General features: G+C 31.2%; 2 protein-coding genes across 2 annotated transcripts; one reads left to right on the forward strand and one right to left on the reverse strand.

Moving 5' to 3' along the window:
• Positions 1-1,576: 1,576 nt before the first annotated feature.
• Positions 1,577-2,056, reverse strand: LOC144854562 (uncharacterized). The gene has a single exon (XM_078712505.1). It carries the CDS (start codon positions 2,054-2,056, stop codon positions 1,577-1,579), a length of 480 nt encoding a protein of 159 aa, XP_078568631.1.
• A 1,553-nt stretch (positions 2,057-3,609) lies between these two features.
• On the forward strand, positions 3,610-18,559 carry LOC144854563 (uncharacterized). Its single transcript, XM_078712506.1, has 25 exons — positions 3,610-3,766; positions 5,013-5,043; positions 5,347-5,386; positions 5,727-5,930; positions 6,265-6,410; positions 6,834-6,980; positions 7,356-7,491; positions 8,538-8,723; positions 9,336-9,505; positions 10,354-10,542; positions 10,694-10,755; positions 11,193-11,297; positions 11,721-11,865; positions 12,020-12,060; positions 12,184-12,208; positions 12,669-12,690; positions 12,853-13,022; positions 13,345-13,494; positions 14,081-14,198; positions 14,703-14,894; positions 15,788-15,963; positions 16,406-16,594; positions 16,803-16,876; positions 17,130-17,231; positions 17,557-18,559. The coding sequence occupies exons 1-25, from the start codon at positions 3,610-3,612 to the stop codon at positions 17,640-17,642; spliced, it is 3,063 nt and encodes a 1,020-aa protein (XP_078568632.1). The 3' UTR covers positions 17,643-18,559.
• Positions 18,560-18,621: the final 62 nt, after the last annotated feature.

An 18,621-nucleotide genomic window follows, 5' to 3' on the forward strand; every position in this document is an offset into this window, starting at 1 on the left:
GCGGAGTTTGAAGAAGGAACCAATGAAAACTTTGATTTACTATGACATAATTTCAGAAAATTCGGTTCTTCGAAGTTTCTGGAACAGCGAACTGCGTGTGTTGCTATGGCGCATCATCGCAATAACAAACGTTATTGGTCAACGCGCTAGATGTTATACGCTCTACGCGCGGAAATAAAAAGTTGTTTACATTTTTGTGAGGTTATTTTCATTTTACACACAGCATGTCGTAAATTGGAATAAAAACGATTTTAATATTCAAAGTAAAGTGTTCTGCAATAGCTGTAGCCTGTATTTGTTTATTTCATAGTAAAATAGACAAGTCAAAAACAATTCACGTCATAAATTCAATTGTATTTTCTATATTTTTTTGGCTATAGGCCTTATTTTATTATGGTTGTAGGCCTACTACTACTGGGCCTAGCTTTATTGTCAATAAATAATTTTCTTTATACATTTTATATATCCAATCGGCTCTTAATTATTTATTTAATTTATTGTCCAGTCCTTTCATCTTAAATGTTTTTTAAACTCATTGGATTCAAGTCCAAACATTACAGCGAATCTTCCAAGTTATAAAACAAACAAATGTATTAAATCGTCAATACAATGTAAGTAGCTAGCAAGCTGTGACTCTGCAAGGCGCCAAACTTGTCTAGGCTAGTTTACTACTAACGCCAGCCCCAATGTCGATGCACCGCTGCCATACACGGCCTGATGAACACCCATCAGTAGGGTACAGGCGATGACGGCGAAAATCTGAATAGGCCTAGCTAGGCCTGCTTGGTTTTTCGCTGTTGATATCGTAAACACCTCCGAAACCAGTTAAAATAAGCTTGACGTTATAATGCTGTTTTTCAATAGTGCAAAATAGTTAATTCGAGTGACTAAATAGGTTAAAACGGCGTCTGAAATCAGTCAAATTGACTATGATGTGCACGCTGCTATTATATCGCACACACTTCCTGGTATGACGTCATTGTGCCTTAGACCAAAATACCGCGTTGCTACGGAGTGAGTTTTCAGCGCGTATCAAAAAGAATTTCATTGCAAACTTCAAACGCGATTTTCTCGTAAACTAATTGAATGATTTGTAAGTTTTTAAAATGTAATAACTTTTTAAATATTTACTCAATTTTTATGAAATAAACACCACTACAAAGCTTATGATTCAAATAATCCAAATATATAAAAAAATACAAAATGAATATTTCCGACAAAAGTAGGGTTTTGCCAGATCGGGTCACATATACAAATACGATACTATTATTATCGTATTTGTATATTATGTATTTCATCATTTTCGATACCGGCCATTTTGAATATGCAAATCAAGGGCATATTAGATTCCATTTCTAGCCGAAAATAGTTGTCAAGTCTAGACTTACAGATGTTCACTGAAGAGGCTTGTGTTACATATTCAGGCAGAGAATTCCAGTGATGTATGACTCTGATGGTAAAAAAGTTGACCCTGCACATAAGATTTCCTCTAAGTTTTGGACGATATAGTTTTAAGCTGTGTCCCCTGGTTCTGATGTTGTGAGACAATTTAAATAAATCTTTTGGGTCAATATCCTCAAAGCCTTTCAAAAGCTTCAATCAAATCTCCTCGTAGTCTTCTTGTCTCTAATGGTTGAAGATCAAGATATTCTAGCCTTTTTTCATATGGTAGATCACTTATTGACTTGACCATCTTTGTAGCTCTTCTCTGCACCTTCTCCAAGATTGCTTTGTTATAGTAAGGAGACCAGGACTGTATACAGTATTCCATATGTGGACGGATGTATGCCTTGTACATGACCTGAAAACTTTCTTTGTCAATATTTTTGAATGTTCTTTTGACAGTTCTCATACTATTCGTCACTCTAGCTGCTGCTGCAGCACACTGTCGGCTTGGCTTGCAGTCGCTAGTGAAGATAACACCAAGGTCTTTTTCTTCGTTCACTGCCAATAACGTTTCTCCATTTAGACAATATTCTGATTTCTCTGTCTTTCTGCCAACATGGAGCACTTCGCATTTCTTGGTATTGAATTTAGCAGCCAGTCTTCTGACCATTCCTGAGCCCTGTCAAGATCAATTTGAAGTTTTCTTGAATCCGATTTTTTCCGATTGTTAAATGTGCCATTAGACTGGATAGAAACACACATGTTCTAAACAAAAACAAAAAAATTAAACTAAAGACTCCCGGGTTACCTGTAGCCACCCAATTTTTTAATAATGAGCATTCCCTTTCGGATATTACAATTTCTGGTGTTAAGATATGTAATGGTTCTGAGACATCTCGTAGAATTATAGAAGAAAGAATAATTGTTAAGCTTGGCACTCTTGCCCCTACAGGTATAAATGTACAATTTAGATCTTTTAAACATTAATTTTGCCAGAGACATTCACATATTAACAATTATTCACACTTGAAGTTTTTGTCTTTGTTTTAAATTTCCTGCTTTATAAGCAACCATTTCTGCTTTGTACTCCAAAGCTTTTGGAGGCGTGCCTTTATAACTATGCCTTTTGTTTGTTAACATCTTTGATTGGCTGATTTGTTTTATTATGTAATTTTGTGACTTATATATGTTATCCTTTGTTACAATTATCTTCACCTGATGATGGGCTATGTCCGAAACATGTCGTACAAATATACTTATATTGAGGCAGTTTTAACTTATTTTATCTTGATATTTTTTAAATATATATATATATATATATAAACACAACAGGCAAAGAACATTAATTCTAAACCACCCGGTTTTATATATATATATATATATATAGTTCCATTCCAAAATTGTTTATATCTCTACCAAGCTACCTTCTTTGTTTTCTACTCTTATTCAGTCTCCACTATTCAACACGCTGTTTCTATTGTTATATTTCTTTTATTCCTGTCCACCCAGGCAGCACTTGCCAACTCATATGCTATGACGTTATCCAAATTCCCTCACTTGCACTGATGAAGGGCTAGTGTTGCCCGAAAGCTCTGCTAACTTTTCTGGCTGTTTACTTTATCGTTTTGATTTAGCTTTTCGCTTTTTTTTTTGTATCCATTGAGATCCAGCCAGATACCCACAGCATTGTCATTTTTTCAGTAATTTGCTTTTGGATTTTATATAAATATATATATATATATATATATATATAATGATATATCTATTTTCAACTTCATCACACACAGTTTACATGATGCAATAAAGTTGAAAAAAATCATTGTTATGATTATGTTTCGTTTTCTGGTTGTTAGTTATTTGAACTTATTATGTACTCTTTATGCTAGATTTTTGTATACGGCTGACTAAACACTTATTTATAATATTATAGATATAAGGAAGCAAACATTTTGAAAAATTTTAGATGGTACAGCTAAATCCTTTCTGACTCCCCAATTGGCGTGTAATCAATCGAAACGAGCGCGCCCCTTACATATTGTAGTTTTATTTGTGTTAGATGAACAATAAACATCTATTAGAAATACTTAGTTATTGGGTTGGTTTTTCTAAATGAAAAATCGATGGAGCATATTGAGGAAACGTATATGTACCAAATTAAGAGAAAATTTGCACAGTATAGATATAATTGTTAGTAAATGATTCATCAGTCATTTGGGAAACGCCATGGCAAGCAGAGTGCCGCACATAGATGCGCCAAGATCTCGCCCAAATTCGGCGTCGGGGGATGGTAACGAATCTAAATCTTACGTAGATTTGTTGGCCGTAGATGAAGATCAATATACTCAAATTAATGAACCTAGAAATGAGAACCAACCAATCCGTAAGTTTCTTTTTCTTTTTTTTTTTTGGAAATTAAAACAGTATAGCAATACACGAAAATACACCCCCAGAACATTTGATACACTCAAAACGGACTATAATCGGTCATTCAATGCAAAATACCTCACATTGAATTAGAAAAAAAAATATTGGTGAAACTTTATATTGTATTGTAATGTTTCTGTTATTAGTGAAACAGTGTGGTGATGTGAGATTCCGTTTTCGGACTTCTTCTGTTGTCTTGGTCAATTTATTCGTTTTTTAGGCTATTTCGTGGTTTATTTTACATCAAAATTTTCATTTTCACACTTGTGCTAAACAGCGCATAGAGACTATTTGTATTTTGCGCTATACAAATTAAAAACCGTTAAAACCATTAATGATTAACTTTACTATATACCTCTCTTTCACAACAGTTAATAATTCTCCTTACTTTCCGTTCTCTAAAAATAGGATTTACAAAAAGATTATGCTTATTATTTTAATAACTATAAACCATAGGTCCATGTATAAATCTATTTTTAATGTTTAAAAAGTTCAGATTATCATCAGCCGTTAGAGTTATGGCAAAGTATTACACATTTCAGAACGTAATTCGTCATAATGACGACAGAGTCGTAATTTCGGTGGAATCCGGGGAGAGGCATATCTGCCCTTTTCAAGTGTGTGGGCGCTAAATCTTAATTTACTTACAAACGATCTTGATGATCTTTTGAATGTTAAAAGATTTGATTCAATTTCATATCTATTTTTTTTTTTTTATTTAAAATATGTTCTATAAGTTCTATGTTTTGGCTGTTGGTTAATATTAACTGACTGATTGATCAGTATACAAATATTCCAAAATCTCAATTACAATAAAACGTTATGTAAGTACACTGTACTGAAAGCGTCATTGAGAGTGACAAGTTAAGCGGATGAATATAATTTGAGAGCTTACTCTATACAATAGAACATGCATATTTATCAATTATACTGAAAACACACTTCCTCAAACGTCACATATGCTAACTTTTTTTGTTCTGTAAAGTGGAAAACCCATTTTATATTTGTATTTCCTTTTCTATTAATACATATGCTACCAGTAATTAACAATACATAATTGACTATAGTACACATTCCATTACTGATGGAAATTTAGGCAGATTTTTATTGTGCAATAGTCCCATAATAGTCAACAATAAGCCCATTGCATGCATTTTGAAGTAATGACATCGCATTTTCTTTCTTCTCTCAATTTCAATCAGCTAAAACTTCTCCAGAACACTTTCCAAAAAGGTATGTTTTTTTTGTTTTATTTTTTAATGTTAAAGCTATTATAGAAATTATGGCCCTTGGATGATATGGACACGTGCATAGAAATTTAACAAAGCAGTAATAAACAATGATCTAGTTATTCTTAATTGATAGAGTAACTTATTTCCAAAAAAATGACCTGCATACGAAATAGAAGTTACCTGTTTGTTTTAATTTTAGGTAAAACTAAGTTTATTTTGCCTTATACTAAAAACATACTTCAAAAATAAAATAACAATTCATTTTATTTTATAATGTAATGATCATCTATCCATTTAAATACAGGCTATCCGCCGATGTCCCTAAGGATTCACTGCAAAAAGGGGTAATTTTTACGTTGTTTTAAACATTTTTATACAATAAGTTGGAGTAACTCCAGACGTAGCGTGTTTTTAAAAAATATTGAGTTTATTGTAACTTTTTTGCTTAAAATTAAATGTTCGCTCTACGTGTAAGAATAAAGTAGTGTCTTTAAAGAATAGGCCCTATGTATTACCATAATATTTGCCAAGGTCCTATGTTAATACACAGTTCAACGATGATACCCTCATTGTAAAAACGAATCGTGATACTACCAATACATTGCTACAATATACTACTATGTTGCAACGGAGCAACCTAATTATATCAACACAATTTTAAAATGGGTAAACCTTATTATGCAGCTTCAGGACAAGTTACGACAATCAGGTATATTTCCTGGAACGACTCAATTACAATGCCCAGGACCAACAGACCGACAGCAGCAAGAGCCGGATAGTCCGACTCCGACAGAATCGGAACAAGACACATGGGATAACGTGCAAAATACTACAGAAACGTACCATAATGAGATATATGATGAGTTAAAAGAACCTACCTGTATAAAAGTAGGTTACAACTCTGCCTAATAGTACTATCATCAATTCAATTATTTAATGCCTGATATTCTTTCACATTTAATGAAATCAGGAGAAATTTAAAAAACATATTTTCTACCGGATCTAAAGCATTGTTATGTGATGTGCCCATGTATGGAAATGATGACTACCATGGGAACATCACATTTTTTTGACACATGCAGTTTTATAGTGTAGACAAGGCTTAATGTTGGCCCACTTTATATAGAAGGATCCTTTTCAATCATATTGTTTCAATGTTTCTAAATAGTTATAGGAATTACATACAACCTTTTCACTACAATAATTACTTTATTTGTTTTAGGAATGTGAACCTTTATTTAATAAAATTAAGTCGATACACGAACGTGTGAGAGAAACACGGGAAATGTACGAACTCCAAACACTTTTCTCTGATGGTGAACGAAAAATCTTTTCTCATTTGTATGACATTGATTCTGATCTTACCAGGTACAAAACCGTCTTACTTCTGTTCGTTTTGTTTGTCTCATATCTATGAATCTATTTTAAAACACGTATTTAATTTAAAAGGCTAAAGCAAAATGTTAACATATTTTAAATATAGTAAGAATTATATTATTCATACAATCGTTAGTGTTGTTATTACAATAATTAAGAATAGTGTTTCTGGATGTAGACAAGATATTTAAGCTTAAGCTTCAATGCGATGGGGATGACAGCGTATTTAAAGATGTAGTTGCACTATTTGAAAATCTTTCAGATTTTGAGTCGTTTCCCTAACTCAGGATATTTTTATTTATATTTAAATTTACTATTTACTGTTAGTAAATTTTACTAACATAAGTGTTATTAGTAATGTCAATTTGTAACTAAATTGTTATAATTATTAATAAAACTTACCTACTTTTTTAGCTTCATAGAGCAATTGAAGTATGCATTTCAAGATGTTGTTGAAGTATATAAGTTGTTGAAATACTGGCTTCAGACGCGTTTCTTCGAAAATTTTGAGTCTTACTACCTGAATCAGGATATCCGACAGAATCTGCTTTCATTTGTAAAGTAAGATTTTCTTTTTTTTATTTAACTGATTTTTAGATATAAAAAATTGCAATGCATATTAAAAAAAGTAAAATCAATAAGCTTTGTAACATGCAAAATAAATACATACATAATTATGATTATAATCTTTCAAATCATTTCATGTTTTTTTAAATGATCTTTGTTATTTATTACTTATAAAATAAAGCACTCACATCTAATAATGATATGTGGCATGGTTGTTTGTGGAAGTTAAATTCCGCCCTGTACTATATTCACCAGATTCTATCTAACTTCATCATTAAGGTTTTTAGTAGACTACTACTTTATTATGGGCATACGAAATTTAATAACAATACGTTATAGAGTACTGTTCACAAGTTTTTTTTTGTTCAGGGAATACCGGACAGACTGTCACATGTTGTTTCAAAAATTGACTTTTGAATCAAATAAAGAGCATTCATTTACGGATCTGGAAGAACGATTTAAAGAACTTAATAACTGGTTTGATGTACTAGCAGATCATCTACAGGTGTGTAAATTTCACGGACACAAATCAAACAGCTTAGAAATGCTCCGTTAAGTATAACCGTTTTATTCAATGATTGAATAGTGTGTATGGTACGTATGGTAACTGAAAATAACAGAAAGTATAATTCCTTCAAATTGATATTCAAATACAGTAGTACATATGAAATACTTGAAACCTTGCTATCATATGAATATGATTATATATGCTATATTGTTAATTAAATTGTTACATAGTTTACATACAGTATCTTTTATAGTATGACATAACTTACAAAGCTGTGAGCCTATGGATGCAGCACAATTAAAAACATCTGTGAATTTCTACTGTTAAACTTTGATACCTATGAAGGAAAAAACAACTGACAATCTACGAAATCTATAAAACTATTAAAAAGTACAAATTACAACAAATGTAAACATTAAGGGATCACCCTAAACATAACCATCAAAAAGGTACATCCAGTCGCCTTTTCAACACTATCCCTGTTGCCATAGCAACTAAGAAGAAACCATCACGCAGACCTAGGCTATACAGCATCTCGCGCACATGTGTACATACTGTGTGATAACTAGTTCACCCTTCGAACTATACACAATCAAAACTATAATATAGATTCTCAAAATGCAATAACATTAATATCCATAGTATCCTAAATATATCTAAAACAAGCTGATTCAACAATTATAGTGATTTATCCATTTTAAACTAATATTTCTTACCTACAAAGGTACGACTGAAGTTTATGACTGATTTATCTAACTACAGGCAAAACAGTGCCGCGAAAAGTTACAATATGAAACGCCACAAATATAGTATGGAAGGCAACTGCGGCCAGCATAGTAAACTAGCTTAACTATGTTTTGTAGGTGTGGTAGTATAGATTCGTCATGTGACTCGCTCATTTGAGACACATGTGGTACAATATATTTTAGGCTTATATATAAAAGCATCTAGGGCCGTTTTACAATGCCCTTAATAAAAAGCAATACGATTAATGTTGTTTATAGCTACACACTATACTTATAAATGTTTCTATTTTGTAAAAGAAATTACAAGAGGCAGACGTTAATTCCCAGACTAGCACTGTGAGCCGCTTGGCATATGAAACGCAACAGCTGTTAAAGAACACAAAAGCAAGATTGAATGAGAATAAGAAGAATGCCAATCATTCGTCAGGAATCATTGGACAGATAGAATTACCAAAGGACGAACGTGGAATCATTTCCCAGGAAGTAAAGTTATATCATATTGTAGTTGTTGAGTACAATGTTCTGTCTAGAGAGTAATGGATTATTATTATTATAGCATTTGTATTGTTGGTCGGTTATACGGTACTAAATATGGTCGAGTCCCCGGTGTTATGTAATCGCTGACGAATGTGGTATTTTACGATGTGTGGCCGTTGTGGGAGTTGGTCTTTTACGAGATGGTCGCTTTTAGGAGGTGGTCGATTTCGAGAAGGGGATAATAATAAGTAAAGAGATGCGTCTAATCAAATTTATAGAAAGGTTTTGTACAATTTTAGTAACAGTAACTGCATTAGCTGTTGACATGTTACATTTTTTAACTAGTGCTGTTTTTTTTAAATTGACTACATAAGCTGTTGGTGTTTCTACATTAACTGGAAGTTTTACTACACAAGCGTTGTAGTATTGTACATTAACAGTTGTTACTATGATATCGGTATAAATAAGCTTCTGACGATATACAACATAACGACCACCTTCCTTATCGTCTTTAAAAAGTTAAGATGACAGAATTTAATGGTTAGCTACGCCCACTTTGTTAAAGCTCATGCATAAATTATTCCCTGTATTATCACCCTAAATCTTCTATCGTCCAAGGTTTACTCAGTACTGGCTGAAGATTACCCAGAAATACAAGGGATTGTATTGAACGTACGTATGCCTAAAAAATCCAAATACGGTAGAAGTGATTATTCTGACAGCAAAGTTTACTTGGTGGTATTCGAAAAAAACGTTCTTCTGACGACAATAGAGGAAAAGAAAAAAAAGTAACTACACTTATTTATCTATGGGGTAATTAAATGTACAAGTAAAACAAAAACACCTGCCATTTTACTTACAATTACAGAAATTACAGAAAAACTAACACTGGTTATGGCAGGTCCAATTTCTTCCATTTTCACGTTGAAGGTTGGAGGTCATGCTTTAACAATCGTCTATATATCAAATGCTTGCCTTACATAACTGTTGGTGTTAATCCATTCTTTGATGTCATCAATCTATTTCCTACGAGGTCTGCCTCTTCCTCTTTTACCTTCTATTCGTCCCTAAATAAGGATCGTTGCAACGCTCCTTGTCGTTTATTATTATGTCCAAAGAATATACCTTTTCTTTTCATAATAACAACTAACAACTCTCTTTCTTATTTAACTCGTAACAATACATTTTTATTCGATACCATCCTGCACCATGGTATGTTTAAACAATCTTCCATAGCACCGCATCTCAAATGCTTCAATTCTGTCTGAGACAGATTGCAAGAAAGTCTGGGTCTCGCATCTATAGAGAGCTGTTGAAAAGATGTAGCACTTGAGCATTATAATTCTTGTTTGTGTTTTCAGATCTAAGACATATTCTTGGAATTCTTTTGAATATTTAATATTAATGTTTATATTTATTCGTATATCTTGTTAATGGCCTTTGTTTAATGATCAGTTCCTCCAACGGAACTGGATGGGCAACCCTCATTAAAGATTAAACGATTATGAATAAATCTATTTCTTTCGTTAACAATGAATTAGAGACAAAAAAGGAAATCTGATGAGCTTAAATGTGATTTATACTAGATAAAAGTATACCAGTGTTTAAACTTTATTTTATTAATTTAATCTTAAAGTAAAGGTAAATCCTACAAGTTACTGGAATGTTGTAACAGAAACTACGTTGATTTCGAAAGGCTCCCAAAGAAAGCGTCTCCAAATCCACATGCGTTTATCCTGTACTTCTACAAACTCGAGAGACAATCAAAGACATATTCAACACACAAATACGTATTAGCTCCTACTGGAAATGAAGTCACACATGAGTAAGTAACTTTAGCATTTTAGCTCTATTTATCTATAATACAGTGATAGAAAGCCTATAAGTTAATGTCCAAATTGTGCAATGCTTTTTATTTAACAAACATACTGTTTTACATTTAAACTAAAAACTGCAACTTAATTTTGTTTTTATAGTGTAATGGATGCATGGGAAAATGCCATTAAAATTCCGGAACGTGGTATCTATACAAACTGGAGTAAGTAGCAATATCTTACAATATTTAAAACTAGATTCCTTCCTGTTATTAATTTTTTAAATACTGTACAAGTAGAGATGAATATAATTAATTATTATTAATTTGTATAAAGTAGTACTTATTTTATGTATTGATTGATGCGTATTCCATGGTGATAAAAATGAATCGGTCACATTAAACAAATGTATAATAATTATTAATGTTTCATTCTGTAAAACAAAATAATTAAGGCATTTGTCTAAAATGTTGGTATTATTTTCGGCTACTCCTTTCACATTGTGTTTTGATAATAAGATATTGAAATTAGAGCTCGAGGGTTTTTACTAATTATTACTAAAACATAATGTTACCGTTCGAATTTATAATTAAATAAACGTGTGTTACTGTGATGTACCATCTTACAGCTTTTATCAGAATAAAAAACATTACATATTCAGGTAGACCAAAGTATAAGATACGTCAACGCTATACTGACCAATTAACTGGTATCACATTTAAGGGTGGACATGAAGTAGAAGTGATTGAAGAAATTGATGGCAAAGGTAAAAAAAATTTATCAAATAATTGTTTAGTTAATTGATAAAAAAATTCAATTTACTTGTGTATTCTTTTAATTTTCATCTAGTTATATAACATAATTGTAGTGCTAGCTAGTATCATTTTTGATTATATATTTTGATATATTATTGATTTTAAATTTTAGGATTAAGATTAGAATGACCGCGTGCAATACGACAAATGTATTGTCTTCATTACCGTGTTTTATTAATTTAATGGATTCTTTGATTTTTCTGTCTTTACGTGTTGATTCTGTGTCCAATATTTTGTGGAATTCTAATTTTGTAAATGAATGTGAGTGTGGCTGATGTTCTAGCTGATCTTGGTAGTATACGGTACCTGTGCAATGTGAGGTTACGTCTGCTTTTATGTTTTTTTAAATTCTTGTGGATGTTTTTATCTTTCAGCAATGTTTCGTGTAGAGAGGATACACGACAACAAAGTTGGTTGGATACCAAAGGAAATAGGACAACAGTTAGAAAATGAATACCAGATAATGGTAGACTTCAAATCTGACCGAAGAAAAGAAAGACTTGAAAAAAGAGAGAAAGGGTATTTTTTTTTGCAATTTTGATGCCTTATACAAAATCATACCAAATGCATGATAATGATAATGAAAATGCATGATAATCAATATTGCTTTTGTATCAGCATGATGTTTTATCCGTCTAATCAATAAGGCTAAACTTCCTTTTTATGTACACAGTGTACCTGGCACTATATTTTATGTTGACGCAACCGAAGAAGGTAACTTGAATTTTTTGATCATTCTTCTCTTTTTTTTTGTATTTGATTTAAATTTGAAGCAATGGACGTACAGTATAAATTTATTCAAATTAAACTAAATGTATCATATTATATTTTTATTAGTCAAAAAGTTTCCTCCAAGTAAACCGTGAGTATAAATTTACTTTATAAATTATATATATTGTGTTCCACATTATATATATGTTGTTGTATCTGTGCAGTGTGTAATTATTCTAAGGGGTAGATGAATTGCATACTGACTTCTAGCGACAATGTGTAGAGTAACTAAAAGTAAACAAATAATAATAATGTAAAAAAAATAACTTGACCGTAATATATTACATCGAAGTCCATTAATGATTCTAAATCAAATAAAATGTTCAACTTCAGACTTCGACCACGCGTGAATATTTTTATTTATTGACGACACTGAATGTAATCAAACAATATCAGAACCAATAACAAACTCGGGTTAAACGTTTGTACAAATGTATATAAAGGATAATAACTTTATGATCTCATACACTAGGCCCGATACACATCACACACATATTTTTTCTTTGTTTACGGATCAAAATTATATATTTCTTTTATATCTTATGATTCAGGAGCGTACAGAAGATAGAACAAGTGAGTTTGTACAGTATTTTAGTTACGAATATAATTTGAACAAAATAAATAAAATTAGAAAGAAGTTAAAATAAAATACACAAAGTCAGTGAATATTATAAAATGATCATGAAAATAAAATATTATTAAATGTGTAATTGTCTAGGATGTTTTTTTACAAAGATTTTTAGTGAATTTGTGAATTTTGTGAGCAAAACCTTAGAAGACTTGAATACCCTCAATAGTCGTTACGTCACGAACGCAGCACTGAACCCACAGAATGGTATTTTACAAGATGGAGAATATAGAAGACTGTTTGCAAGAATTCCAAAGCTCATTCAGTTTCTTAATAAGTATGTTTAGTTTTCGCTTTCAAATTATAAATAGTCAAATGTCAGAGATAAAAGTATGTGTAATCAGTAAATATAGTAACATTTCACTCAAACTTCGTATCTAAAAAAAGACATGACGTCACAGGATGACACACAACAAGTTTGTGTGTGTGTGTGTGTGTGTGTAAATATATTATGAATAAACAAATATCATGGCTTCCGATAAAATTTAAAAATAAATGAAAATATTGTTTTTGAAATAGGTATTTTGAAAAATTTCACATTAAAAAAAAAAAACATTTTGGTCATAACATTTGTATTCTTTGGTTTCATTTATTTGCAGCCTAATGAGCAATTTGAAAAAATGCAACCCGCTAGATGGTGATCTGATATTTCAGCTCCTACTTGACGCTGTAACCACTGATTATCTGGAGAGTTTCAAAGATTATACGGTTAATTTTAGATTTCAAAAATTTACCCTGTCATATCTAAGGTTAGAATAAATCAAGTCTATCTATTAAAAAAAACAAACAATAAAACCTATCCCAAGGCTTCTTTTGCAAAAAAAGTAAATACATTAAAGATAATCTATAAAAATCTATTTATTCTATAAAGCTAAGTATATGTACAAATAATGTATGTCATCAAAAATGTCATGGAAAAGGGAACCTAAAATAAGCAATGCTTTTTAAGCCGAGACTCTTAAAAAACAATCAGGTAATAAGATGTATTAATATCAACAACAGTAACAACAAAAAGAAAATAAATATGATAAATAGTAAAATAATCTTTTAAAGTAATTCAAGTCACTAAAATCTCACCTGTTTCAATAATTGTTGTTGGTCTTTTAGCGCAGTAAACAGCGCTTTATGTTTATTACATTGCTGTTGTTGTTGGTGTTTTTTTCCTTTATTTAAGTTATCATTAGAAATTAATATTTTTATGATTATCATACCATGTCATCCAGTAATCGGCGTCATATTGATAACATACTTATTTGCGTTATGCTCTCATCTACTTGTTTTATATTAAATAAAATTTCTTTTTGAACAACCAAAAAACTTATTTTATATTTTTAGGAGAAAAAATGATTTATTTGTTGAATTAGTAAAAAAACAAGAAACAAAGAAAGATACATTAGATCTTCTGTTGGTTGGACCGTGTTTTTTCATCGACAAATTCAACTACCATATCAAAGTAAGATACATCAATTTTCATTAGTAAAGTATAAATATAGGCCTAATACCACCAGGACGAAATATGTAAGATAAATTCAATAATTCATTCATCACTCTCGTACTGACAAGAATTCAGTGTCCGAATGGCAGCTGAAATAAATCTGAAATCATTAATGTATTAAGATAATGCCGGTATGTTTTAGTTTGTCTACAATTAAATGATCTTCATACCATCACGTTTACCGATCCACACAGAGAATGTAGGCCTACATGCGATCGATTACAATGTTATTTTTTTCATATCGTATGTCCGGTATACATTATGAACATGGTTTATGATTGCTTTTTATTTTTTTTATTAGTATTAAAATATGTCACGAAAGTCATTTGTTGTACTGCAGACCATGAATGCATGTTTGTTATGTATGTTGTGGTGTTTTTAATTATGACATAGGCTGCAGTTGTGAGATTTGATAAGTAATGAAGTAAAATAATTGTTAATAATTGTAATTTTTGTTTTAAGAGATTTCAAGAAGCAGTATCTTCCAACCCGGAAGCAAACGTAGTGAGACTGGCCCATGACCTCACTCAATATATGAAACACATCTTAAGAGAGTGTAAAGAACAAGACAATACATTACAAGAGAGAGAAGAAAGACATGTATCAAAGATTCTGCTTAAATTGGAAGAAAGTAAAGGTGTACTTTTATCCGAGGTAAAACAAATAATTATGCAGCAATTCTATATAACTTGTTAAAAGGAAGTTTTATGGAATTATTAGTTTGGTTTTGTTTGTAAGGTCGACCAATTAGATGATAAAAAGCACCAAGCTAAAATAATATTGCTGGCGCTTGGTGCCAGTCACAGATAAATTGTTTCTCTAGTGGATTAGGTTTTGCTTAATTCCCATTGCTGTCCTCTTGTGACTTATGTACAATAAGGATTTGTACACACTTATTTGACGATAATTCGAATGAAATTGCTCATGCCAAATAACTGAAAGTTTCTGTGGCAGCACTCGAGATCAACAGGTGGTACGTAGCTGGATATATAAACATGTTAACATATTGGTGAAAAAACCTGGAAAGTAAATAATGATTGTAATGCAGTAAGCGAGTTTAGTGTTTTACTACAACGAGGAGTGGCCATAAAGACAATCTATTTGTAAATACCTTACTTAACAATAATGTCATGTTCCCAACAAATTGGAATATGTATGGCTACGAGTACGCCCTCGTCGTCTACCACTGTTGTTGACAGTGCGGTGTACATTCCACCAAACAAAATAAATTAAACAGGTGTTAATCATTGTTATGTTATGCCTTTTTTTCTGTGAATATCTGTATAATTGTTTTATATATTTCATGCAAACTCCATGTAATTCAGCAGTTTTGCTGCTAATTGGTTTGTTGTTAATAATAGATTGAAATAATCATGTGTCGTGTCTGGGTAAATTTGAAGGTAATTTTCCGGATGGTGGTGTTGCATTCTTACGTCTTTTTAGTTGTCTTTCTTTTAGTTAAGCATCAAATAAACCGGTTGTTGAATGTATACATGCAAATGTCACTCGGCATTGTAATGATTCAATTAATATATTTTCACGCATAGAAGGAGAAACAAATTAGTAATGAGAGTTGGGCCAAAACTTGGAACGACGTCATAGTGTATTCCAGGAAGAAAACGGGTAGCAAAGACTGGGAAAAAATAGGATCTAATGTAAAGTTGATCACATTTGAACGAGTGGTGATGCTTATCGACGAAAAGCATAACAAAATACAAAATGAGTAAGCATTGCAGTAAATTAAACCGTTCACTGATAAGTAGTTTAATAAAATTAATAATTCAGTAAATTCCTTGCATGGTACTAAATGTATATATTATTATACAGTACATGCATAGTACGCCAACGTCTTTTATTTTATCTTTAAATTATTGAACAATTAAAAGAATTACTTCTTTAATAAACAACAACATAAATATATTACTTTACATTGTATCTAAACAAATTACTAAAAACAATCTAGAAAAATATATTATTATTATTATTGCATGAGATGGCGCTATTGACAGTGGTTTAAACATGGCACAGCAAGTAATACAAAGACAAATAATGCATTAAAATTATGTTTACAAGCAAATAATTTAGATTTCAAATGTACACTGTATCGATGTAATGCTTGATTAAAAGTACATTATAGTACTAATTTTGAGTTGCTATTATTTTAGGGTTCGCTATAATCTGATCGACTGTGCCAACAAGAATTGTGTTAAGCTTGAGAACACATCAAGTGACACCTATCCGTTTAAAGTACCAAAGAAAAAGGGTGTGTCATTGGATGTGTTCTTTATTGTTATGCACAAGGATCCGCGTGAATCAATGGATTATTATGTCTGTTGGGAATCTTCGCATGACAGGTTAGTTGAGTTTTCGTGTTCTCTAGCGATACAGCGACATTCCTACACACAATTCCAATTCATAAATCGGTAAACATTATTATGAAGTAAACTATTAACCTTAAATGCAAATAACAATTCAATATTCAAAAATATATCTAAACGAACCAGTTCATGTAAACTAAAAGACTGAAAGACATATTTATTGCTAACTTTAATTATTTTATAGAAGTTTCGAGTTTTGGAGAAAATCCTTTTTAATGGATGATAATGATGATGATGGGGAACTGTATGCTTCCTGGAGTAAGTGATTTATACGGTATTTTTTAGATGATAATGAGAATAATAATTTTGGTTGAACCAATTTAATTTTCTTTTGCTGTGTTTTGAATTTTCATGAACAAATATTTAATATGATATTTATATAGTTTCACACACTTTAAACCTGGAAAATGTATTGTTTTATTTAATTGCATTGTATGTAAAATACACAAATGTTAGTGTTTTGCGACATTCTTATTCCTCCACATAATTATGTTATGGTTTATCGAACCAGGTAGTCCAAAATACAAGATTTCTGAGGAATTCCATGGAAGTAACCGTGGTAATCTAGAAGTCAATGTTGGTGACAAGGTAGAAATAATTGATAGATTACAAGGTTTGTATACAGTACTAGTATAACATTTTCAAACATGTTGAGGTACTGATCAATGTGAACCTAGTTAACGGTTTTTTAAACAATACCTCAAGTTGAAAGTTTCAAGTCAGTAAAATTAATGTTGTTTTTTTAGGGAAAAACACACTTTCTACATTATGTGCTGAACGTAATCCCTGTACCAACATTATTTTTACATAAATATTACATTGTTATTTTGAAAGTAAAACGAGGCAACACAATGTCATTAATCATTTTTTTAAATACATTTATAGTACTGTTAACATTCACGTGTTATTTGATCTCATTACTATTAATATTTTAATAGGTTGGGTGAAAGCCATAAACCTTACAGACAACAGAAAAGGATGGATTCCCGATAAATGTCTTGGCGAATCAATACTGTTCCACTAAACGTTTGAAGAAATAATCATGTAGACATAACAATGAAGAACCTAAATATCAATACGTTAATATTCAAAAGTTGAATTATTGATACTTACCACCACACCACTATCGTCTTAATTAAAATAAAACAAACACAAAATAAAAAAATAATAAAATTTCTGGGTACAGTGCTGGCTATTCCACTGTACGTGACGGTGTATCCAAAACTTTTATTTTGTTTTTAATGTAGATATGGTGTGGATTACATTTGTATTTAAGTGACAAGGTGGGCTTTCTGTATATGCTTTTATGAAGTTAAATAGATAGGCTACTAGTTAAATTTATACTGACTTCCATTTATTGTTTGTTTAAAAAAGCGTAGCAGAATTAGATGCGCTCCATATACCATGCTCTGTATATAATGTAATCTTAAGGAAGAGTGAATTTTAATGAATGAATAAGATACTTTGTTAACATCTTATTGACAAATAAAGTTTTCTCAAACTTACAAACTAAACAAGCAGGTCGTAAATTAAGAAACCTCAACATGTTTGATCTATTTAGTCCCATAAATTCATGTTATACACCAATGGAGTATTAAAACACATTTATACGATGCAACAAAAATAAGCTAATATAAAACCCATTGGGGCTTTCATGGTATTGTTCAATATTGTTGGCACTTGCCAACTCATATGCTATGACTTTATCCAAATTCCCTCACTTGTACTGATGAAGGGCTAGTGTTGCCCGAAAGCTCTGCTAACTTTTCTAGCTGTTTACTTTATCGTTTTGATTTAGCTTTTCGCTTTTTTTTTGTATCTCCATTGAGATCCAGCCACTGATACCCACAGCATTGTCATTTTTTTCAGTAATTTGCCTTTGGATATATATATATATATATATATATATATTTTTATATTTGATTATTGTATTGTATTGTTTCCGAATGTAACAGTCAAGTTAATATAAATATATACAGTTAAATAATGATGTTCAGCTTAAT

Source organism: Antedon bifida, chromosome 10 (genome assembly GCF_963402885.1).
Source record: "Antedon bifida chromosome 10, ecAntBifi1.1, whole genome shotgun sequence".
In the NCBI taxonomy this organism is placed as follows: Eukaryota; Metazoa; Echinodermata; class Crinoidea; order Comatulida; family Antedonidae; genus Antedon; species Antedon bifida.

Coding starts and splice junctions, on each gene's coding strand:
- LOC144854563 (XM_078712506.1), top strand. CDS start 3,610: ATGGCAAGCAGAGTGCCGCACATAGATGCGCCAAGATCTCGCCCAAAT. Junction 3,767..5,012: donor AAATGAGAACCAACCAATCC/GTAAGTTTCTTT, acceptor AATTTCAATCAG/CTAAAACTTCTCCAGAACAC. Junction 14,199..14,702: donor AATTCAACTACCATATCAAA/GTAAGATACATC, acceptor TTTTGTTTTAAG/AGATTTCAAGAAGCAGTATC.
- LOC144854562 (XM_078712505.1), bottom strand. CDS start 2,056: ATGGTCAGAAGACTGGCTGCTAAATTCAATACCAAGAAATGCGAAGTG.